The sequence below is a fragment of the Zootoca vivipara genome, chromosome 9 (assembly GCF_963506605.1).
Source record: "Zootoca vivipara chromosome 9, rZooViv1.1, whole genome shotgun sequence".
Classification (NCBI taxonomy): domain Eukaryota; kingdom Metazoa; phylum Chordata; class Lepidosauria; order Squamata; family Lacertidae; genus Zootoca; species Zootoca vivipara.
Genome location: NC_083284.1, coordinates 18652326 through 18677927, shown reverse-complemented (window position 1 = coordinate 18677927; position 25602 = coordinate 18652326). Strand labels below are relative to the sequence as shown.

The window sequence follows — 25602 nt, the reverse complement described above, 5'->3', positions numbered from 1 at the left end:
TCTAAGTTTGGCCTCATTGAGGGGCAGTATTTCAATATTAGGAAAATGAGAGTACCCTAAGACATTTCTTTTAGGGGGGGAAACACTGGCTAGAAAGATGGTTCTGGCCGTTTCTAAATCAGGATAACTTGACCACACTCATCCATGCATTAGTAACATCACGGTTGGATTGCTGCCATGCACTCTATGTGGGGCTACTCGAGGTTGGTCGGGCAGCAGCAGCAAATGCAGAACACAGTGGCTAGGTTGCTTTGGGGAACAAACTACCATCAAGATACAACACCGTATTTTCTGGATTTGCACTTGTTTCCAGTCTACTATCAGGGAAAGTTCAACATTTTGGTACTAACATATAAGACTCAATACAGCTCAGGACAAGGTTATTTGAGAGACCACCTTATCCCTTATATTCCCAGTAGGTCACTGTGTTGTGCAGGAGTTTCTCCTTAAAGAACTCAGAGCAGGGCCTTCAGCGTAGTGGCCCGTTTTGTGGAGCAGCATCCCCGTTGACATACAACAAGCAAACCACTAGATGTACTTTCCAGAAACAACTGGAGACAATTCCGTTTACACAAGCTTTTCCAGCCACATGAAAATATATCTGCATTAGGTTTAAAACAATACAGAAGAAACACCTATCTTTAGTTATATTTGTACTTGTTAAAACAATTTTTAGCTGTGTTATGGTATGTTTGTAACATACCTTGCAACAAATGCAAAAGGTGATTCATGAATTAAATAAATAACAACTAGAATGGTCCAAAGTTCTGGCTTCTGTCAGAGCATCTTCACAATTATAAAGATACTTCATCCTCATAACAAAACCGTTAACTAAACACATTTATTTATATCGGTTTGAAAGCACCCGAGACCTGGAAAGAGGCTTTCATCACCCTGATACCTAAACTAGATTCAGATAGAGCTCAATTGAATAATTATTGCCCAATCTCCTTATTGAATGTGGATTATATATTTTTTGCAAATATCTTGGCTACGAGATTGAAGAAGGTGCTGAATGACCACATCCATCGATATCAATCAGGTTTTTTACCTGGGAGACACATGAAGGATAATATTAGGAATATAATAGATGTGTTGGAAAGATTAGAAGTAAAGAAGAATTCTAAAGCTATGTTAATGTTTATAGACACAGAGAAGGCTTTGATAATGTATCTTGGAGTTTTATGAAGAAATTTTTTTAAAAGATGAAGGTTGGACAAAGTTTTATGAATGGTATAAATGCGATTTATTTTGAGCAAAAAGCAAACATTATAGTTAATAACGTGGTCTCAGAGGAAATTAGAATTGAAAAGGGAACCAGGCAAGGGTGCCCATTTCCCCCCCTGCTTTTTATCACAGTCCTGGAAGTTTTGCTGAATATGATAAGGAAAGATGAAGAAGTTAAAGGGATAGTAGTGGGATCCAAACAATATAAGTTAAAAGCCTTTGCTGATGACTTGGTGTTGACTTTACAAGATCCAGTGACCAGTGCAATTAAAGCACTGGAGATAATACAAGAGTTCGGACAAGTTGCAGGTTTTAAATTGAATAAGAGTAAAACCAAAGGTTTTTTTTGGGGGGGGGGATTAACATTAGAGAGGAAAAATAGGTTACAGGAAACCACTGGTTTGAATTTTGTTAAAAAGGTGAAATATTTGGGTATGAATATGACTGCAAAAAGATTGTATAAAGATAATTATGATAAGTTATGGAATGAAATTAAGAGGGATCTGGACATTTGGACAAATTTGAAGTTATATTTGATGGGCCAAATTTCAGTTGTGAAGATGAATGTATTACCAAAAATGTTATTCCTATTCCAAGCACTTCCTATCATTGATAAGATGAATTGTTTTAAGGAATGGCAAAAGGTATTGTCTAAATTTATCTGGCAGGGCAAAAAACCCAGAATTAAGTTTAAGTTAATAACAGATGCGAAAGATAGAGGGGAATTTTCCCTGTCAGACTTAAAGATTTATTTTGAAGTAGCAGCCTTTTGCTGGTTGAAAGATTGGTTCATGTTGGAAAATACTGCTGTATTAGATCTGGAAGGTTTTGATAATGTAGTTGGTTGGCATGCATATTTATGGTATGACAAGATAAAGTTCCACAAAGGTTTCAAAAATCATATAATCAGAAAAGCATACAAGGATTTATTAGAAAGGAAAACACCCAGGTGGATCTCACCATTGGAGACTAAGGCCCATAAAAGGCTAAATATGGAAGCCAAGTGGTTGAAATATAAAGATATTTTATCGGAAGAAGGAGATCAATTTAAGATAAAATCGTATGATCAGTTGAAAGATAATGTAGATGATTGGTTTCAATATTTTCAGATTAATGAAGTGTTTAAAATGGAAAAGAAAACAGGTTTTCAATCAGAGAAGTCCAAATTGGAAATGGAATTGTTAGAGCCAAAAACAAAATATCTTTCTAGGATGTATAATTTACTGCTGGAGTGGCACACGAAAGACGAACAGGTGAAATCTGTAATGATTGATTGGGCTAAGGATGTGGGGCACAACATCATGTTGAGGATTGGGAGAAGATGTGGGAAAAGGGCATTAAGTTTACAGCATGCAATATCCTGAGAGAAAATATGATGACCGGTCAAGTTAGCTAAAATTTATCATACACACGATAACAAATGTTGTAAATGTAAAGATGTGGAAGGAACCTTTTACCATATGTGGTGGACGTGCCCCAAAGTAAAAGACTTTGGGGGAAAAATTTATAATGAATTGAAAAAGGTGTTGAAAAACACATTTATTAAGAAACCAGAAGTCTTTTTACTTGGTATAGTAGGGGAAAAAATTCCCCAAAAAGATGTTACCTTTTTTCTGTAGGCTATGTCACAACAGCAACGAGAATACTGTATTGATAGCTAAGAATTGGAAGACACAAGAATTACCAACTGTGGAAGAATGACAAATGAAGATGGTGGACTTTATGGAACTAGACGAACTGACCCGGAGACTGCGTGACCAGGGAGAAGAGTCGGTGGAAGAAGATTGGAAGAAATTTAAAATATATTTTAAAAAATATTGCAATATTTGATATCATGAAATACATTTGGAAGTTGTTTTAGGCTGCAGGTGTAGAAGTAGTGGTTAGTATTTAAGAAAATTTATAGTAATGAATTAAGTAGATAATGAGAGAAATTATGTAAAGATAAGATTTAAAATGTGGTTAAAATTATGATTTAGAAATTTCTAAAGTTGATACACAATACTCAGAAAGGGAAAGTTGATGAAGTCACCCTAAAATGGTTAAGAAAAGATATTTGATAGAGATATTTCTTTTTTGTATTTCTGTTTTATGTGGTTTTGTTAGGTTCTTATTGTATTGTGGTGTACTGTTTTTATTTGTTTGTTTTGTGTTATTATAAAATGAATAAAAAAATTTTTTTTAAAAAATATTTATATGGGTTTGTCTTCAGTTCAAAATCCCCCTTTGGTGAATGTCAACTTATACATTCTTTTAAAACTTCCCAGATACTCGTTTCCTGTGCAGTTCATTCATTAACTTCACTCTTCACTTTCCCCTTTTTAAAATGAGAAACCTTTTCAGTCCTTTTAAACAAGCTAAAAGTTATTATGCTGACTCATGTTTCCCAATCATTTGCATTCAACTCAGCTTCCTTTTAAAAAAGGAATATTTTTTAAAAATAAGAAGGCATAAATCTCTAAATTCCCGCTTAGATTTTTTCCCCTTTTTTGCATAATTTTACACATCACTGAAGTAATTTCAAAGAACTGTATCAACAGTGTAAGAGCAAACAGCAGTTACTACTGATAACCAAAACGACCTTAACAGCGTTTTGCTGCTTCTATAAACTTCAGAATGCTATCACCCTACTCAAAAGCAAATGGCAACGTGACTCAAATGCAGAGAAGGCGAAGAAAAAATGCAGTAAAGTAGAGGCTTGCAAGTTTAGCACACATCAGCTTTCAGTTCCCATGCACTGCCCTAATGGTGTTGTGCAAACCATTAAGCTGCTGAACTTTTTTTTAAATTTTGCACAAAGCACCGGTGGCTTGCAAACTCCAAGCTACTCTCCCCTAAGCTTTCCATTTCACAATAGCAACAGAGCAGTTAGAGGCTATCTTCAGCTCATCAGCACCCTGTCAGAAGTACATTGCACAATATTTTATCTCCTTACCCCTGGTGTGCATCGAGAGCAGCATGAGGAGGGAAACGTGAAACCTCCAGTTTGGTTCTTCTAGCCAGTTCATTGCAGCAGCAGCAGCAGCAGCAGCAGCACTGATTTGCTTGTGGTTTAAATCTCCCGTTTCTTTCCTTTTCTTATTTCACTTCACAGCCCTTTTGCACTCCCGCCTCTCTCAGATCCTCACATGAGTCTTGCCAGCAAAGCCTGGAGAGGAGAAGGTGAAAGACAAGCCTGTTACAAACTGGTTCTGTCACCACATAGTCCTCAACTGATCACCCTCGTGGGGAGGACAACAAAAGGGCAGCAAGGCTCTCAAGCCGGACTGGATTCCTGAGACAGGAGCATGGACTGATTGCTGCCCACACTGAGAATGTGTGTAAACTTAGAAGCTGCAGCCAGAGAGACAGAGACAGGGAGATTTCAGCTCCTCTCTTCTCTTTTACACTCATGTGCACAAGCCAGGAGATCCTTGAGGAATACAAAGAAACCACCAAACTGCCAGGCGTTATTATGAAAACAAAAGTACAACTGTGATTTCTTCAGTTCGAATTAGCTTGTTAACCATGCTTTGCAATGAGCAACAGAAAGTTGCACAGCTTCAAATTATGGGGTTTTAAAAAGTTGTTTGTTTGGATTCTCATTTCAGCCTATTCCCGAGGAAGCAAGGCAAAAAAAAGTGGCATTTTAAGTAAACCGAGCTTTAGATCACTCTGTATTTCGGCACCAGTCCAGTGGGACAGAAGGAAGTGGGCACATCAATCTGCAGGTTTTAAAGGGTGATTAATCATCAGTAATGTTTTTTCGTTGTTTCTATAGTGATGGGTGATATTACTCAAACTGGGCTTTCCTAAACACAGGCTAATTTCGGCTCATTTTTGATCAGGCCCAATTACTATTTTAAGCACAGCTCCATCAAAGCCCCATCACGCTTTTGGAGATGTCACTGGGAACACAAGATCTGGAGCAAGCTGGGGCTCTGAATGCTCTCCATCGCTTCTGCAAGGCTCCCTGCTCTTCTCCTTAAATCTCTGCATGGAATGCGGGTGCCCCAGAAGTGTCCTTTCATAAGAACCCAAAGCACCAAGCGTCTATAATTTCCTTGGCTCCTGGTGCCAAGAATGCATGCTAAGGATTCCTAGGAATTATGCCATTCAAGGGTTCTTTTGCTAAGGATCCAGAACCTCTGGGAAATTACATCGCACATAGCTTTTGTCATTGCAAGGCCTAATGAACGCCTAGCCCCTTGTATCCTTCTTGCTGTAAGGCAAGTTTCAGCAGTGAGATGGCTGGAGGCTGCTTGTGAGGAGGCAGGGGCTCGGCTTATTATGAGCTAAGCTCAAACTCCATAGATCTGGAGGTGGAAGGGAACAACTACTCTGGAAATTCTGGACTTGGGAAGTTTGATTCTGAAGTTTGGGTGCATCACTATTAGACAACAGTCCTATGCACTCTTACCCGTGGGTAAGCCCTGTTAAAAACTCACTGGGACTTACTCCTGAAAAGGCATGGAGAATATGGTACTGTTAGTTACCAAAATGTCTGGAGCCAAACCTGGCTCCACTTTGTAGGCCTGGGTACTGGGCTCCAGGTGTTTTGCAAGATAGTATGTCCACTTGCTTTTGGGCACCCACAATGGAAGATTAGCCATAACCCTGGCATCAAAATATAGCAATACAGGTTGTTTGTAGTTTAATGTTATATATTTACTAAGCAGCCACAAACCATCTTCTGTGGATAACATCTAGGTTACTTTGATCTGATCAAAGAAAGGTTGTGCAGGCGAAATACGTCTGCTCTTCAACAACCACAAAACATATTATTTTGTCACAAGACTCACAAGAATTTAGAAGTTAAACTAGGTGAAAAGGATAGCTATAGTCTACGCTAAATAAAAAAAATACAAGCATATACCAGTATACCAACAGGGGGGGGATCATTAAAAATATACGTATATGCAAAATATAACTGAATACATTACACAAACCAATATTTCACCATTTTTACCATATATACTTTTTATACAAAGTTTTTTTTAAAAAAAAACACATCACAATATCGCAGGATTGCAATTTTTTAAAGGGTCATAATTCAGTAGTAAAACTGTATGCAAAAGATCCCAAGTTCAAACCCTGGTGTTTCCAGTTAGGGCTAGTTAAGCCTCCAGCCCGAAACCTGGAGATCTGCTGCCAGTCAGTGTTGGCCACACTGAGCTAGACAAACCAATGCTCCAACTGAGTACAAAGTAGTTTCTTATGTTCCAAAATCAGCAGGACATCCTTTCCTTTTCCTTTCTTAAAGTGGTCTCTCTAAGGGTCAGATCCTAATTGAAAGAATTCCCAGTTCTGAAAATAACAACCAAACATCTGGCCCAAACAATACTGCCGTCCTTATAATACTGCAATAAAAAGGCAGTGTGTGTGGAGAAGATTCTGTTTGGTGGGTAGGACAGTGGTGACCACAAGGATGGCCAGAACAGAAAGAAGGAAGTGAACTAGACCTTATGAGGGCAGTGTGAAGAAGCAAGAGGAACTATGAGTTCCATACTTGGCATTTCCTCCTAGGCTGTAACATAGGGCAACAGGAATGTGTGCCCCCATTCCTGGGCAGGAAAAATAGGAACAGAGGGAGGAAGGAGCATGTGGTGTTCAGTGAGGGGACTCAAAAACTATCTGAGGAGGAACCCCTTTATTCTTCCTGAAAGAAAGGAAGACTAAGCAGACAAAGGATTTGGCATAAAAAGCCATCTCTATCTGCAGGTTGGCTCCTACAGGGTTTCATGCACCAAAGTCTGGTCGAAGCAGGGATTAACAACATAAAATAGAAGCTGAAGATGCTGCTGTCTTTATTATTTGTCTGTTTGAATCGTTTGTAGACCACCTTTCGATCCAAGGAGTAAATCCACTCAGAAGTAAATCTAGAGAATTCAGTGAAGATTACTTGCATGCAAGTGGGCCCAAAGCATTAAAACACGTGTAAAATTGAATATGTATTAAAAACATACTTAAAATCTGAATAAAAAATCAAAAGGAGACAATAGACAATGACTTGGTTCGCACACTATTTTCTGGAAGCAAAGAATACAAAAAAGCAGTAAATCTGCACTATTGTTCCAGAAGTAGCTTTTATGTTTGCAAAAGCTCAAATATAATGTGGAACGTAAGAGTCATGAAAATGGAATAAACTGTCATGTGAATGCAGTCTGCATGGATATTTGATCTCCCAGAGAGCAGTTTTTACTTACCTAGTTCCTCCCTTGCCCTTTCTGCTACAGCACTGCATGAGCAAAACCAAGGTTTGACTTAGTGCGACCTCTGAACTAGGACTTGTGGTTAAGTTCTCTCCTCATCAACCACAGGCTAAGAGGTTTGGACCTGGAACAACACTACATTGTGAAGTAGTGACATACTTGAGTGGGGGAGAGGCTTCCCCCACCATGACTAATGGGGATAGAGACTTAGATTCTCCAAGATCAGAGGCAGCATGCTTCTGGAACAAAAACTAGGGATGACAACTGCCATCACATGCTGCTTATGCGCTTTACATAAACATGTGGTTGGCCTCTGTAGGAAGGAAGGTGCTGGGCTGAAAACCCCCGAATAAAATTCATTACATATTTTGCAAAGTTGTTTGCTTGCTATGCACCTGGACATTTCTTAAGATATCATAACCAAATGTTGTGCGATGGTTACTCAGTTCAAGGAGCAGGTTTCTGTCTATGTTTGGGTAACAGTGGCTGCCATTTCTAAACATTTCAAAACGACACTGTTTTTAACCACTGATTTTAAAACTGCACTGATGTTGTTGTTGTACCAAGCAATGCCAGGTACAAGGCTCCTAGTTTAATTAATTAAAATCTCTAGAAAACATTTACATGATAAAGTGCCATTTCCAGTGACGGTACATATTCACTTGGGCATAGCCAGATGTTGCTGGACTTCAAATCCCATCAGCCCCAGCCAGTATGGACAAAGGTCAGGGATGATGGGAGCTATAGTCCAATTACATTGGGAGCCCATTGACTACCCCATTCTACACCGACACCTCACCGTCCTCTGAGCTACCAAGGATGGGACATCAATGAGAGAAGTAACCATGCAGCCGCCGTGATCAAAACGTGCACAGATTAGTCTGAGTATCATATGGTGAGGTTTCAACATCAACCATATTACAGGAATAATGCTATGAATCGGGCCTATGTACATATCATGTAAAACTGAAAGCGAAGGTATATATATTGATCATAAAAGGTAAAGAGAACAAACGAAACAGAGAGGGAGAGAGAGAGAGCCATCCCCCATCTCTCTCCTTTCTTTCTGAACAGGTGTCATTTGTACATGTTTGTACTAGCTACCCCAGGAACCTATTTGTGGCTCATCTCACAACATTTTTCATGTCACAAAACTGATTCTATTACAGTTCCTAATGTATCGTGAACGTGTCTGCTTTGTTTCAACGCCACTTTGCGAGTTTCCTTACAGAACTTACTTGTCAGCATATGCAGTGCTCGCAAAAGTGTGGTTTATCCATCACTGTCACGCCACTTTAGAGAAGGAAAGGGGCAATATACTCATGAGGACTGCTTATGCTTCTATCTACACCAAGCCCATAGCCTACCAAGAGTATACACACATTAGCAGCTTAAAATGGAGTGAGGTTGTCGCCCCCGCCCACTGTGTTTCAAGTCACATTTGCACACTGTTGTACATACCAGAGAGAGGGTGGACATTGTCTCTTCGGTTTTCCCACCCCTATGACTTCCCCAACTCAACTTCTCCCAATTCATGAAGCTGTCATCTGTATACAGTGGTACCTCGGGTTACAAACCCGGAAGTAGTACCTCGGGTTAAGAACCTTACCTCAGGATGAGAACAGAAATGGCGCGGTGGTGGCAGCGGCGGCAGGCCCCATTAGCTAAAGTGGTACCTCAGGTTGAGAACGGTTTCAGGTTAAGAACGGACCTCCGGAATGAATTAAGTTCATAACCCGAGGTACCACTATATGCACATTTGCTATCTCAAACGTGCACACCTAACCCTAACTTCAAAGTAAATTTGGCTTAAGTTTTCGTATTGAGGGAAAACACATCAAACAGCAATATTTCTCAAGAAACTGCAGGATAGCACTGCTCCGTTGTGGGTAACGCCATGTGTACATGGATACAAAAAAACCAGCAGTGGGAGCATGCTGAAACCATGCTCCCACTACTTCCCTCTACTTCCAATGTCACAGCACAGCTAAAGTTCAAGAAGTCTGGCTGCTAACTTGGAGGTTGGTGGTTCGAACACACCCAGGGATGGGCTGTGGGCAGGATTCCTGCACTGCATAGGGCTGAACTAAATGGCCCTCGGGATCCCTTCCAATTATACTGTTCTACTATTCTATGATAGTACTTCATTTGGGCAGCAGCCATATCTTACATCAGTAAGCTTCTGACTTTAAGAATCCAGTAACATATAGCAGATGCCACTGAATCAGCAGCCCATGACAAAAATCATGCTACGTCTGCATCTGAATCCAACCCTGAAATAAGAAGGGACATGTGCTGATAGTTCTGACGCGAGATCAACAAGCATCCTTACCTCCGTTGTAAGAGAGCAGAGGCTGCCGAGCTGTATAATGCTAAGGGAATTCTACTGAGAGGCTCAGGTTTTACTCAGTTTTATTCCTGCTTTCATAGTATTGGTGCAATTAAGAAGTCAGACTGTATTCGTTGATACTAAGTAAGTATCAAGGGTCCTATATGTGGCAATAACAGTGTGATTCAAAATAAATAAAGCGTGTAACTACTATGATTATGCCAGTTTTGTAAGTAGACATCAAGGCTTTCGGAGTTTTGTATTTGATAAGTCATGTAATCCATATTACATTTTCTCACTGTATAAGGTTAGCACAGTTACTATTAAATCCTGCCTGGGGGAGTCCTTGAATAAAAAAAATAATCCAAGATAATATAAATATAAAAGGGGGAATCTTGCTTGTTTCCATAGTTTGGAAAATGACATCATTGTTTCCATGCTTGTTAATCTTATCAGCCATGTAACTCTAGCTCTTTCTCTTTTTTTATGCTGATCATCTTATTATGTGCTTTAGGAAGCCACTGAACACATTAGGTAAAGGAACAAAACCAACAGCCACACATTAATTGCAACAAGAAATCCTGCCTTGCTCCCTCTTCAAGCCCAAACCAACTATGATACTAAGTTGGGAAAGATTAACAGTCATGCTTCTCATTAAAAAATATATGTTATCTTTAGTAAATGTTTGGTTCAAAAATGCATATGCTTCAGTTGTTTTAAAAGAAAAATAATAAATTGTGTCTAGAATCTCATTTCTCATAACGTATCCTGTCTGAAACATGGCATTAGCACATGTCAGGAATCAGTGAACTGGAGCAAGTGCTGTACTGATGCGCCAATGTTGCATGTGGGTTGCCAAGGGACCATTTTATATGTGAAGCATCATGGTGTCGGTTTTAAATCAGGTCCCAAATCCCACAAGTCTTCTGCTTTGTAGATCTGGGCTAAAACCATTTGCCACAGTTTCCCAATCATTACCAAAGCGTTTTGATACAGCCTCTTCTTTTTGAAGCCAGATAATTCCCCCCCCCAGTCCATTCCCAGCTCTCAACATTCCACATCACAGGCCAGTAGCAACCAGTAGCAGAGAACTTGCTTCAAACTCCCAGTGAAAAGACTAACACTTTGTTACAAATAAACAATCCAGTCCAATCACCCCCACGGCCCCCTTGAATGAGCAGCATTATATTCCAAGCACGTATTCCCTTGCTTTTCAGAACGATGCCTGGCGCCCTCAACCTTCCAAGGCAAGGGGAGAAAATCCCATAACTTTTCCAAAGCCTGCAGAGGATGATTTGTGTTCTCGCTTATGGGGTATGACTGTCACTGTTGATCTGCTTTCAGGCCTAGATTACATGTGATAAGGGCTGACCTTATTTGAGTATTCACACATTATGCACTCATGGAGTGCAAGCCAGAGAAACAAAAGTCCCTCAGATGTTCTGTGCATCAATCAAGCTCACAGCAGGGAGGCTGCCAAACTTTTCTTCCATTTAACTGACGAGAGGAAAGGAGAGTCCAAGGCAGACTTAATAAAGTTTAAAGCTGTGCCACAGTAGACTTGGGGCCCATTGTCTTCCCCCCCAGAAAAAGTGTGGTTTTCAACAAATTCCCTGCAGTTGCTATTAGCAACAATGTCTTAAAGAAATTTAGCATGGGGAAAGTGAACAAACAAATTGGCAGAAATGTGTATGTGTTTCTTCTTCCTCCTCCAACAGTTCTCTTTAATAAATATAAGCAAATTTCCCTTGAACCTACAACTTAACTTTATTTTAAAAGCATATCTTTTGATAAGAAATTGGTGTGGAATTGAGGGAGAATTTCGGGGTACATCACAAAATAGAGACACGACAAACCTATGCTCACTTACTCAGGAGTAAGCAAAATTGAAACCAGTGGAACTTAACTTCAGCATAAATATTTACAGCAATGACTGCAGAATACCTAGCCATATACATTTCAAGAACGTAATAATACTTCAAAGAAAACACTGCCGGTAATTGTCAATATTTGTTCTTCTTGTTTGCTTTAAGCATTTTGCAAGACCTGCTTATATTTATATAATTTTCTTTGTTTCTTCACATTTTCACCCCACCTTTCCTCCAGATTGTTCAGGATGCATATGTGGGGAGTTATTCCATTTTATCCTAACAACAACCCTGTCCCTGAGGGGTAAAGCCAGACTGAGTGAGTTGGGAATTCATTTTAAGGGCACATCCACACCATACATTTAAAGCACATGGCTCCCACCAAATGATCCTGGGAACTGTGGTTTGTTAAAAATCCTGAGAATTGCAGCTCTGTGAGGGGAAAACTACAGCTCCTAGGTTTATTTTGGGTGGAAGTCGTATGCTTTAAATATGAGCTCAATGTGTGCTTTAAATGCATGGTGTGGATTTGCCCCCAATCATCCTAGCCTATATCCAAAATTTTAACCGCTTTGCTTCTATTTCTAATACTGTTCTAATACTATTTCTAATACCTTTACTGTTATTCTTTCCATGTGCCAGGTCATGGATCTCTTCACAAGTGTGCACACATCCTTTATAAATACTCCTTCTCCCTTCCTGTTGGGTCTATTCTTTCAGTTTCTATGTTCCAGTCATGAGTCTCATCGCACTGGGTTTCAGTAATGCCTATTAGGACATACTTGCCATCCTGTATTAAGAGCTCACATTTGTCTTGCTAGTTTCCCATACTCTGTGGATTAGTATAGAGACAACTAAAATCATGAGTCATTCTCTCCAGCTGCCTCCTCCTTGTAGTTTCCTGCTCTTCAGCAGGTTTCTGGAGCACTACCTCTATTTCCTGTGCATCAAATACACTATTATTCCCCCATACCAGGTGTTCCTCTGTTTTGCTCCTCCATAGGATTTAGTTTAAAGCTCTTTTGAACTCAGCAAACACATTCTTGTCAACCACTGTGATGTGCAACCCATCTCCTGCCAGAAGTCCTTCCTCAAGGAAGCAGATACCATGGTCCAAGAAGCCAAACATTTCCTGAAAATAGCACCAGCACAGCCAGTAGATTACTTCCAGTACTTTCCTCTTTCTTCCTGAGGCATGATCTTCAAAAGGAAGGAATGTTGAAAAAGACCACCTGCGCCCCAAGGCCCTTCAGCTTCCTTCACAGGAAGAAACAATGACAAGCCACTATCTTGCACTGCCTTACAAATGTTCCAGTAAGAATTAATATCTCATTCATCTATCAGAAATCCACAACTTTGTACCAGTTTGTAAACATTAATTTAAAGTATGAAACAAAAACTCAACCAATTTCAGTTACAGGTAGGTAGCCGTGTTGGTCTGAGTCGAAGCAAAATAAAAAAATTCCTTCAGTAGCACCTTAAAGACCAACTAAGTTTTTATTTTGGTATGAGCTTTCGTGTGCATGCACACTTCGTCAGATACACTGAAACAGAATCAACCAGACCCTTATTTATATTCAGAGGGTGGGGGTGGGAATGGGTGATGGGCTGATAGGAGTGGTGAACCTGTTGATGGCTGTTAACGACTGCTGATGACTGCAATTGGTCCTACGGGGGGAAACCAGAGCAGCACACGGAAATGCCGTTTACCTTCCTGCCAGAGCGGTATCTATTTATCTACTTGCACTTTGACGTGCTTTCGAACTGCTAGTTTGGCAGGAGCTGGGACCGAAGAACGGGAGCTCACCCCGTCGCGGGGATTCGAACCGCCGACCTTCTGATCGGCAAGCCCTAGGCCTAGGCTCTGTGGTTTAACCCACAGCGCCACCTGTGTCCCTGCTTAGGCTCATGTTAATATTTCAATATTTAGTAGTCTCTTAAAATGAGTATGTAAAAATCTCTTTTCATGTAGGCTTATTCTTACACTTCATCCCAGTGCATGTTTACACAGAATTAAGGCTTAATCCCATGTGAGAATGGAAGGAAGCCCCACTGAATTCACTGGGACTTACCCTTGAGCACATCTGTATGCAACTTTACTACAAAAGCCCACCCCACCGCTGCTAATGCAGAATGCTAAGAGGAGGCATTCAGTCACTGCTATTAAGAAATTCTTGCCTCCCCACAATCATTGACCAGAAACCAAGTATTGACAGGTTTAATGATAGTTATGCAGAACTGAATAGTTTCATGGAGTATATATTGGTAAAGCCATTTGGAGACCTAATTCCTTTGTACATTTGCTGGCACCTTCTCATTATGTTTTCCCCTCTTCTCAAATTATATTGGAATCTCCATGTGCAACTAGGCAGAATAAAGCACCTGTTGTTTGTCAATTGTTTATCAGTGACAGTTTCAGGAGGCAGAGCTTATATTACTAAAGTGGCACTAATGGGGAAAGCTACACCAGCCAAATTTCTTATTCCTCTAATTTAAAAGCACGGGGACCCTGCCCAGACCTAGCTTTCACACCTTCCAACCTTTAAAAGATGAAAATAGGGATAAGTTTATAACATACCTATTTTTCACATGAATGATCACTCTGCCCAAGCACTCCTTGCCTCCTTACACAATGCTGCAAGTTCTACTCTATCAAGAGTAGCCTGTCCTATACAATTTTAAAAGCCAAGAAGGGGGTGGGGAAGAGATAAAGGTATGTTTATAGGCTTCCTATCAAAGTTCTGTGAGTAGGGCAATCAGTGTTGGTTACCCTGAGGCAATACCAGACCAACCTCTTGACAAAAGACTTGTTGATAGCTTGTAATATTCAGGCAACATGTCTCCAGGAGAGCTAAGATGATCGCCAGGAGGAGGAGGGGGGCAAGGTGTTTGTGTGTGGAAAGAACAAAAGATTGCCATTTAGACAGAGACACAAGAGAGCTACATTTTGAGATGTGTAAGTGTCAGGTTCTAGCTATCTCCCTAGAGATCTGATAGTGGACTTTCACTGTCTGTTGCCTCCACCTATATTCAAACCTGTACATTTCAAAATGAGCTCAATTATTATCAGCCAGCATAAGCCTCAAGTGACTTCTCCCAAAGGAAACCAAACTTGAGTGCTCTTAGATTTTTTCACGACTCAGAGGAGTAGGGTGACCTAACAGTATGATTTCTGTGTTACCAACAGCTCACAATAAAACATGTCTGGTACATGATATAGCAGAGTGTATATGCTACATGATCCTTTTAGAATTCCATCAGGGGCAAGGAAACTAGCTCTCCGCATGTTGTTGGGACTCCAGTTCTCATTAGCCCCAGGCAGCATGGACAAGGGTCGGGAATGCTGGGGGAGGGGGGGTTGGTCCAGCAACATATATTATTATTATCTATTAATTTGTATACAGGCAACTCCACATTTACATGCAACGTGCATCACTGTGAACCCAGAATAGTTCGCTTAAGACTGTCCGGTCTAGTAACTCACAGCAACAAATTTATAATGAGGCTTTCCCCCAACAGACAAAAATGGGGGGGGGTACCAGGAAGTTGTAAAATAAAACAAAATACAGTACTTCTAATGATAACAACAACAATAGAGGCTCTCCCTAGTAAACAGATAATGTTGGAATGTATGTACCGGTACTTTGTCAAACTTTATGGCCCTAAACTAATATGGAATGGGAATGCGCCACAAGCTTGATTATGCGCCTGAGACTGTAAGGAGAGTTTCTTTACAAAACAAGTGTAGAGACCCATGTCAACTCGAATACTATGATGGGAAACACGAAGCACTTTTCTACTTTAAAATATGAATTCAACTCGGTTTCGTTGGGTTAGGTATTAATTTTATACGCTTGCAAAAGGAGCAGCCTTCCTTTTTTCCCTTTTAAATACCCCACTTCTTAACTATTGCACTGCTTTTTTTTAAAAAAATTCCTTCTAATTCTGTCACCTGTCCTCAGCTAAACAGCGCAGCTGCTTGGTTTATGGGATTTTATTTTGTTGGGAAAAAATTGTTTTATGCATGTGTGTTTTTGTGAAGGAACAGTCCGTGATAATCTCATTAAATCCCTTTCTAACACTTTCCAGTTTGTACAGGATTTTCCTCAGCCTGGGTGAGTGCAGCCCTATATGAGTTGTTTAAACAACCTTCTAGGAAAAGAACATTTTAAAAAAATGCAGAGAGCAAAGCATCACACTGGCTGACACAGTGCAGAGAAAACAGGACTTAACAGAAAGTGTGAATCTCAAACAAACAGTGATGCGAACACTCTCTTCATTGGCCTGACCTATGATACAGCATTAAATAGATAATCCTTTATATCCTGTATGTCTATAAAAATATATATCAAACAGTAAGTACACCTGCAAATCATTTCTTTTCCGTCAGGGTACATTCTCATCAAGATCACTCAACACGGAGTAGTTCCCAATTTAATGCATTTGCACTTTTTTGTCAAAATTCCACCTAACTGTTCTCGTTAAAGATTTTTTAAAAAGAGAAGTTAATCTACTTTTACCAGCGACTATTTATATTCATAATGTTAGGGTGCCTGCAGACTATCATTATTTTGAGGGAGGAACTTTAGGTTTGCTCAATTAAAGTGATTAAATCTATAAAAAATTGACTTTTTGCAGTTAGGAAAGTGACAAGGAAAAGCGAGGGATGAGAAAATTAATAACAGGAAGATGCATAAAATTATTAACAGGAAGATGCAGAAATATCCCTAAAGCAAATCAGGATGAATGCAAGTTTCATGCTCATTGTCATAAGCAAATCAGAATGTGGTCTACGATGTGGACTTGATTTACAAAATGGAACTGAGAGATTCAGATTGGAAAAGAAAACCAAATGGCGGGAGGGAGGGAAGTCACAAGCTCGGAAGCGTGAATGGTAATGAGAAGGGTGAATATATGTTGGAATGCATTTTGTTTTGTTTAATTGGAAAATTTAATAAAAAGTATTTTTTTTAAAAAAAAATAACTTTTAGAAGACTTCTGTATGGGGAAGTTTTTAATGTTTCATGTTTTGTGATGTTTTTACATTTTTCTGGAAGCCACCCAGAGTGGCTGGAACAACCCAGTCAGATATGTGGCATATAAATAATAATAAATTATCATCATCATCATCATCATCATCATACTTTCTAATGCTGGAAGAGCAGACCCTCCAGGTGTCCTTATTTTCCCAGGGCATCCCTGATTTAGAGAAGCAGCCCTGGTTTCTGATTTGATCCCGGAATGTCGCGCTTTTCCTTACGGTGCCCCTATTTTCATTGGAGAAATGTTGGAGGGTATGGCGTTATCCGCCCCCAAGCTATCTGAAGGCAATTTAGCACAGTATAGGGAAGTTTGTTTTAATGCTTAATGTTTTATTATGTTTTAAAGTATGTTGGAAGCTGCCTAGAGTGGCTGGGGCAACCCAGTGAGATTTGTGGGGTATAAAGAGTAAAATTATTGTTATAGAATGGGACGTCCCTATTTTCATCAGAGAAATGTTGGAGGGTATGGAAGAGTAAGCTTTTATTTATTGATATCCCACCTTTCCTCCAAGGAACTGATGTTTAGGCTGAATAGGTAGTTACTGATCCAAGGTTGGCCAGTGGGTTTCATGCCTGAGCAAAGACCAGAAACGTGGTCTCCCCAGTCCTAATCTGTAAGGGGCAGGTCTTATAGGGAACAGCCCCCCCCCCCTCATCAGGCGCAGCCCATCTCCCAGCAGTAATGAAAGCGAAGGGTCGGAAGGGGAAAGTCAGGAGACGGAGAGGGAGTGCCAGAGCTCTGGCAACATCCAAGAGCCACTGCTCCTCAGGCAGGAAGAGAGGGAGGGGAAAAGAGAGGATGGGACTAAGACGGGCCGGAGACCTCCCCCCCATACTGGAATTAAGGAGGAGGAGAAAGGGGAGGAGGTTCGCAGTCCCGCGGCTCTTATGTTGGTCCAGATCACGAAAAGGGGCAGTGCCGGATTCTGATTCGGACTGATGAGACATGAAACCAGCAGCTCACTTCACTGTAAATAATGTGCACCAATAAAAATTCCTGAAAGACAAGCATGTGGAGGGTCGTTACTTAAGAGTAGTCGCAAAAACCTTGACATAATCCAATCATCTAACTTCTACACCATAACCAGCTGTCATCTTTTTCAATATGCCAGGCTACTGCAGCCAGACACAGACAAGGCTCCAATGCAGCTCACAGTCTTAAACCCCATATACAAAACTCTTCTTCACAGGAAACCGGTCTGAAGGATATTTCAGTCTGACGCCAAAGCCTGCACTTCCAACATTTTTAACTTTAATGGGTCCAATAAAAAGGTACTGGCTTGTTCTGTTTGTATCCATTATGTTTGTTCAAACCACTGAGAAAAGTGTGATGTGAATGTCTCGGCTCCCTAAAAATTAACTTGTGTGGTTTTTTAAAAAGCCCCACACAGGAGGCAGTCCACCTTATACAGGAAAAACAAACAGATAAACAGCTGTAGTCTCTAATTAGAGGGCAAATATGCACAGAATATAATTTGGCAGCAGCTGCCTGCCATGTGTACAATCTGCTTGTAATATACATATTTAAAATATGAACACGAGTCAAAACAAGGTTCAGTAAATCCCTGCATCCTGTTATGTCCCAAAGTGGTTTTGCATCAGCTAAGTGCATGCAGTCCTTACAATCTGAACATTCAAGAGAAATAGATTTAGGCTCTGCCTGCTGAGCTGGGAGTGGAGTAACAGCTCCTGACCTGGAGAGTGCACCTCTTGTTTTTACAGCTCTTGTGTTGGGATAGGAAGGAATGTTTGGAAACAACACATTCTCCTGTAATGATGCAGCAACCCATTTGGCTACCATGCTTCACTTCCCATGGAACAAAGCTGAATTTGAGCTTTTCTCTATAGGTGGCAGCAGAGAAGGATGCCATGCAGCACCAGATTGGGAAACTATGCTTGTGTATGTGTATATCACAACCTAACAGGGACAACACTTACATAGTTGTCACCTTCCCAAGTCAAGGGTTAACTTTCTCTTTCTCTTTTCTGCTGTTAATTGCATTCATGTATTCTGCAATAGCTTCTCCATTTCACCTCAGAAAAAAAGTACTGCAGAGTAGAAAAAGACTCAGAAAAAGGCAACCAAAATGATCAAGGAGTGTTGGAGCAACTCCCCTATGAAGAAAGGCTGCATTGTTTGATACGTTTTAATTTTTATCCCTAAAAGTGAAAATAAATCCTTCATGTTCAATGGAAATCTACCTCTGAATACCAATTGCTAGGGAGCAATGGACGAGATGGTTGGACAGTGTTCTCGAAGCTACGAACATGAGTCTGACCAAACTGCGGGAGGCAGTGGAAGACAGGAGTGCCTGGTGTGCTCTGGTCCATGGGGTCACGAAGAGTCGGACACGACTAAACAACAACAACAACAGGGAGCAACGGCAGGAAAGACTTGTTGAATTCAGGCCGTTTGTGGGCTTTTCAAAAGCTACTGTAAAGAGTGGGCAGAAGGGAACCGGATAAAAGTCTCACTCAGTAGTCTAATGCTCTGGGAGAAGGAGAATGAAAGTCTTGTTAACACTCACATAGTAGCTGCTGAAGTCCCCCAGTCCCCACAAATTAGAAAACGACCAACATGTGCATTACATGCTGAATGGCCTTTCCCCCCTCCTGTGAAACCTATCTGCTGTGTGCATGTAGAAGGTTTAAAGGGCAGCCTCAGGGTTGTGTAAAGCCCAAGGAATCTCTGCTTGGGTTACTGAAATGCAAACTCTCTTTATGCTTACAAAGGAAGGTTGTAAAATTGGAGACTTGGAAGATATGCAGAAGCACAGAACTTGGCTGTAGCAATTCTGATGCTAAATTAAAGTACTTTCCTGTTTAGTATTCAAGGGAACCATCTATTAAAAAGAAGCCCCTGAAGTAAATACAATACCGGCTTTCTAATCTCCCTGCTTGCAAGGTTATATAATCTTGCACAATCACAACCGCCTCCCAGCATAGCTAGGTTATCAGTTTAGAACAGGTTTCCTCAACCTCGGCCCTCCAGATGTTTTGAGACTACAATTTCCATCATCATCCCTGGCCTCTGGTCCTGCTAGCTAGGGATCATGGGAGTTGTAGGCCAAAAACATATGGAGGGCCGAGTTTGAGGAAGCCTGGTTTAGAATATTTTCCCCACTTGCAATTCCAAGCAACAGGTATTCAGAAACATACTGTTTTGAACAGTAGAGTTGGAACATGGCTCGTCGTCATGGATAGCCACATCCTCCATGGGTTTATCTAACCCCCTTTTAAAGCCATCCCATTTGGGGCCCACCACTGTATGAGCCATGATGCTGTGGGAGAGATTCGACCCTTCCCTCTCTGTGAACTTTGCCAGTATTTAATCAATATTTAATTTGTTTTAAGCCACAGATTCACATACATTCAGACTGCATGCCATGCACTCTCACACACCTCACTGGACTTAAATGGGCCCTACTTCTGAATCAAGATGCATGAGATTCCAGAGCTCTTTATGATAGTTTCAAAGCACCCTCTCTTTTCTCCCACAGCTGAAAGGTAGCATTATATGCATTTTCATTCTGAGATCAGTGGGATTTTGTAAAGACTCCTAAGTAAAAAAAAAAAGCTTTATTCCATGAAGGTGCTCAGCTGGAACATACTTGGAAAGCTGAAAGCAGTGTAAAGGAAGCCCACAGCAGCCACTCTTGAACAGGGTATTTCCCCCCCCCCCTCTCTCCTCTCTCTCTCTCTCTCTCTCTCTCTCTCTCTCTCTCTCTCTCTCTGTGTGTGTGTGTGTGTGTGTGTGTGTGTGTAATCAAATGGTTGCCAACAGTGTTAAGAATGAACAAAGTCACTGCTACAGGCAACAGGCAGATGACCAGTTCAGGTTCGAGGGTTCACTGCACATGGACATCCAGATATGCCCCCTGACAGCTTTCACAGTATAATGAACCATGCAGCAACTCAGGCAGGCAATTGACACAATACATGAACATAAAGCCTCTAACATTAAAGCAAGGCATACTTAGCTAGCAACTTGTCAGTCCAACCCAACTGAAGCAGCATTATCTCTCAAAAGATTTCTTTTTTTTTAGATTCTAGAGATTTAATTAGCAAAGGCTTTGCTCTGTTTTGGAAATGCACAGGAACACAATCTGCGAGTTATTAAAAATAACTGCACTGTGCATTATTTAATTGCCAAACTAATTAATTAGCAGAAAGTTTTCTAGTTAAAATGGGGTGTGCACGCACACACAAATGAAATAAGCTTTCCTTGGCATAACTGATATATTATCATGGAGTCAATAACATCTGGAGAGCCACAGGTTCCGCCACCTCTTGATGTAATATGATCCTGACAGGTCAATTCCGAATTCGGACGAAAACAGGTCGATTCTATTATGCCAAATAATGCTTTTAAAGAATCACCAAGGCAATGCCATATTCAGTGCAGAGTAGACTCTAATTATGAAAGTGTGGCAAATAATCACAAGATCTACTTGCTGAAACTTCTTGCCCTTCCATTTAAAGCTCTCCGGGGCCTCACCTTTATACTACCCTCAGCTTCCCAAAGGTCACCTGCTCTCTTGCACAACACAACACCAGCTTAGATGGCTTTAAAAAAAGGATTAGACAAATTCATGGGAGGGTAAGGCTATCAGTGATGGCTGTGTTCCACCTCCATGGGCTTTACATGGGTATCTGTCTGGCCACTGTGAAAACAGGATGCTGGCCAGGTTGGGCCAGTGGCCTAATCCAACCAGCTCTTCATGTTCTTAACCATTCTCTCCTGGTGATTCTATGCCTGGAACTGTGTCCCAGAATTACATACTCCCATACCACTGCCTTATTTTGTTTCATCTTCCACCTCACATGGATAGCAGCTCCGCTCATAGCTGCCAAGTTATCCCTTTTTTTAAGGGAAATTCCCTTATGCTGAATAGGCTTCCTCGTGAGAAAAGGGAAAACTTGGCAGCTATGGCTCCGCTTTCCAAGCACCATGGAATCAAACTGGGGGATAGTGGCTGGGAGTTGGCTTACACCAGGCTTCCTCAACCTCAGCCCTCCAGATGTTTTGAGACTACAATTCCCATCATCCCTGGCCACTGCTCCTGCTAGCTAGGGATCATGGGAGTTGTAGGCCAAAAACATCTAGAGGGCTGAGGTTGAGGGAGCCTGGCTTACAGCTACAAAGGTAATGTGCAGGGGTGTCTTACCCATAGAGGCTAGTGGCGCGGGGCACCAGGGCGCCAAGTTCTGGAGGGCGCCAGGGAAGAGGCGGAGGCTGGACACGGCACCTCCCGGCATCAGCTCACCGCCCTCGCCCTCCTCCGCCATGCTGCGCTGAAGCAGCGCCATGCCCAGATCCTCCGTCTGCCGTGGCCACTGTGGTACGAAGCAGCCAGCTGAGCCGGGAGGCGCCACGTCCAGCCTCCACCTCTTCCCTGCCGGAGGAGCCTCCCTCCAGCCACTGCCTGCCTCCTCCAGCCCCGCCAGCAGTGCCGTTCTCCCTAAAAAAAACCTATGGGAAACGGGGGGGGGCGCCAGAGGGAGCTTTGCACCACGGTGCTGGATATGCTTAAGACAGCCCTGGTAATGTGTAACCAACATTCAAAAGTAGCAGGGCTACTTTTATGGAATTTGAAATGGTTTTGTGACTGTAGCTTTCCTAAGACGAGAATGTCCACTATATAAGGTCTACATCGCCTTTTTGAGCGCACACTTAAAAGGAAAACCAACTCAGAATATGTTGCTACTGAATGTATTAAAATGTAAATACAGTCGGACGTGTAAAGCACGATTGCAGCACAAGCAAGTATCAGTGCAGATACAATTGCCAGGGTGCTGGAACTGCCTGCTCCCGGTTGTAAATCCTCATTTGCCTTCACACAGTGTATGAAATAGCTCTAAGTCTCCTCAATAGCCCATTTAGCATCAGTTCCCACTTTCTCATCATCCTAACACTAGCACCTTCGCAGCACAATCTTATACTGGATTCCCATTTATCACAGGAGGAATCTAAAATGGAAGGGAGAAGGAGGTCAGATGAGGAAATTTAAATCCCATCACTAATCCTGCCACTAATCCTTTGAGGACTGCATCTTTTGCCAGTGCTAATTTGGAGGATATCCTCCCAGTGATACATTTGAGGCAGGAAGGTGAATAAAAGGTCAGGAATGCCTATGCCTTGATGCCACAGAATAGTTTTGCCAGCTGAATATCTTCCAAGGATTTATAGGATGCGTTCTCATGGCTGGTATGCAGCTAGAAGTACCACTGGAAGCACTTACTTCCCTGTGGTTTGCAGACTTACTTTGTAAGGTTGGTGAGAATTCTGATTTGTAGACCTGACAGGATGCCTTCGCAACACAGGGGGATTGCTGTTAAAAGGAAGTAAGTCTGCATGTTGAGTACAAAGTGTCCTTATGCAGATCTCGCCACATAACCCCACTACCAGCTGTAAGGAAAAAGCAATTCCTCTTTCATTATGTGGGAAGAGAAAATCAATGCAAATGGGGAGCAATGGAATCCTAACAGAAGTGCTGAAAAGCCAGCCTGAGTTCCTCCTTCACGACACACCTGCATGGCCTTCTCTTGCAGTGTTGGGGAAAAGGATCCATGCCACAAAACATGAGTGACCCCAGCACTGTGACCTTCTCCAGGTACAAAGGTGCCTGCCATGATTGTAACAACTACCATGGAACCTCCCTGCTGAGTACTGTGGGTAAAGCATTTGCCCATGTAGTTCCTCAAGAGATTACAGTGCTATCTCAAGTCATAATGCAGCTTTAGAGCTCAGAGGTCAACAGTCAACATGATTTTCTCACTGTGCCAGCTGCTGAAGAAGTGCTGAGAGCAGAGACGCCCCTTGCACATTGCCTTCATAGACCTGACGAAGGCCTTTGACCTCATCAGCTGAAAAGGACTCTTCACATTGCTCAACAAGATAGGATGCCCACCTAAGCTCCATGAGATGATCCTGTCCTACCATGAGAACATCCACAGCACTGTCCAGTATGACAGTTCATTCTCAGATGCCTTCCCTATCAAGAGCGGTGTGAAACAGGGCTGTGTTCTGGCTCCAAATCTCTGTGGCATATTCCTCTCCCTGTTCCTTTCCTATGTCTTCGGCTTGACTCTGTACTTCCATTAAAGGAGTAATGGTGGTGTGTTCAACCTGGCACATCTCCATGCCAAGAGAAAAGTGCAGTGGGTCTTTGTCCAAGGTATCTTGTTTGCACGTGATGCAGCATTGACAGTGCGCTCTGAGGAAGCTCTACAGAGACTCATCAACCGTGTTGTCCATCAGCCTGACAAAGACCAACAGGACATCACCAGCACTCCGCTCATCAGCATTGGTGACCACATGCTTGAGGTGATAGATAGTTTTGTCTACCTGGGCTTCCCACCATAACCAGCAACCTTTGTATTGACGCTGAACTGGACTAGTGTATTGGCAAGGCAGCTACGCCAAAGGCTTGCCTCTGCAAAAGGGTATGGGAGAATGAGATGCTAAGATAAAGGTCTACTTGGCTTGTGTGTTGATTATGCTGCTTTATGGAAATGTGTCATGGGCAGCTTACACTCACCAGGAACGATACCTCAATGCCTTCCATATGTGCTGTGTCAGGAAAATTTTGAGCATCACATGGGAGGACAGAGTTTCAAACAAAGATGTGCTCTCCCAAGTCCACATTCCCAGCATGTTCACACTTCTGTCTCAGGTAATGTCCCACCAAACAGAAGGTGGAAGTATCCCCAAGATATGTTATACAAGGAGCACTAGGACTATTGGCAGACCAACTCTGTATTACAAAGATTTCTGCGAACATGACATGAAGGCTGACGACATTAAATCCACCGTATGGGAATCCCTTGCAGACAACTGCAGTGCCTGGAGACAGACAGACGGGTCGTGGATCCGCAGCAGTGAGCAGCAGAGAAATGACCACTGGGAGGAATAAAGAGAGAAGAAATGCCAAGGTGCACTTGTAGCAGCAAAACCGGGTGCCTTCCTCTGCCCCAGCTGCAACAAAACATGTCTCTCCCATATTGGTTTCTACAGCCACAGCAGGCACTGTAACTTTCCAATGGTTTGACATCACCCTCAAAGGGATCACTCTTCAATTGCCTTCTGAAGCAGAAGGATGCCAGCATACACACAATTCTATTAATGTTTAATTGTTGTTTTTTAAAATTATTATATTTCTATGTTTTTAGCTGTTCTTATTTTATCTGTAAGCCAACTTGAGTCCCTGTCATGGGAAAAGGTGGGGTATAAATAAATATGCAACAGCAACATTTAGAATTCTAGGCCAAAGGCTCCTCTGTCCCCCAAAGGCCAGTGCTGAAGTGGTCAGAAAGAGGCCACAACGCCATGGAGCTCCCTTTCTCATTACTAGCAGGCTGCTTGCAACTACAGCTAACGTTCCCAATTTAGAAACACACCATAACACAACTGAATTGTCTAAGCTAATAATTTTCCACAGAGTATGGCTACATTGCACTTTTAACACTGGTTATGCAAAATGAAGGTTGTTATTTTTTCACCATTGAATAATAGACATTCAATACTGTGAAAAAAGCAAGATGGACTAATGGCCGGGCTTGATAGGAGGCAGATCCCTATGCTCCTATGCCTTCTAGCAAGAGTGCCAACCATGGATGCCCAGGGCCCTAGCACCAAAATTTGTGGGTGCCCAGCCCCTTCATGGGGAATATTGTGGGTGCTCGGGCACCCAGGGGCCCAGGGAGTTGGCGCCTATGCCTTCTAGATTCATATTGTTGTATTCTTTTTGTAATCTTGGGTAGCTTAATTGCAGGGATTCATTTGAAGAGTTCTTAGCATTGAACACAGAGACCTTCCTAAAAATAAATGCAGTATATTTGCATAAGCTTTAATGTGTGGATATTTCCAGACAGCGACAGAATGTTTAGCGTACTCGGCGATTGCAGAATAGGTGCTTAACCAGCAAACTCCTAAACAGTACAAA

General features: G+C 41.8%; 1 protein-coding gene across 2 annotated transcripts in view; it reads right to left on the bottom strand.

Annotated features, from left to right (window-relative positions):
- Positions 1-25602, bottom strand: part of BMPR1B (bone morphogenetic protein receptor type 1B) — a 212971-nt gene that overhangs the window by 81644 nt on the left and 105725 nt on the right. Inside the window, exon 3 of one of the 2 annotated variants that reach the window (XM_035112925.2) lies at positions 4163-4375. The exons of the other annotated variant lie outside the window; for it this stretch is intronic. Coding sequence (XP_034968816.1) covers positions 4163-4235 — 73 coding nt within the window. The 5' untranslated portion in view covers positions 4236-4375. The remainder of the gene's footprint in view (positions 1-4162; positions 4376-25602) is intronic. 2 annotated transcript variants of the gene reach the window in all.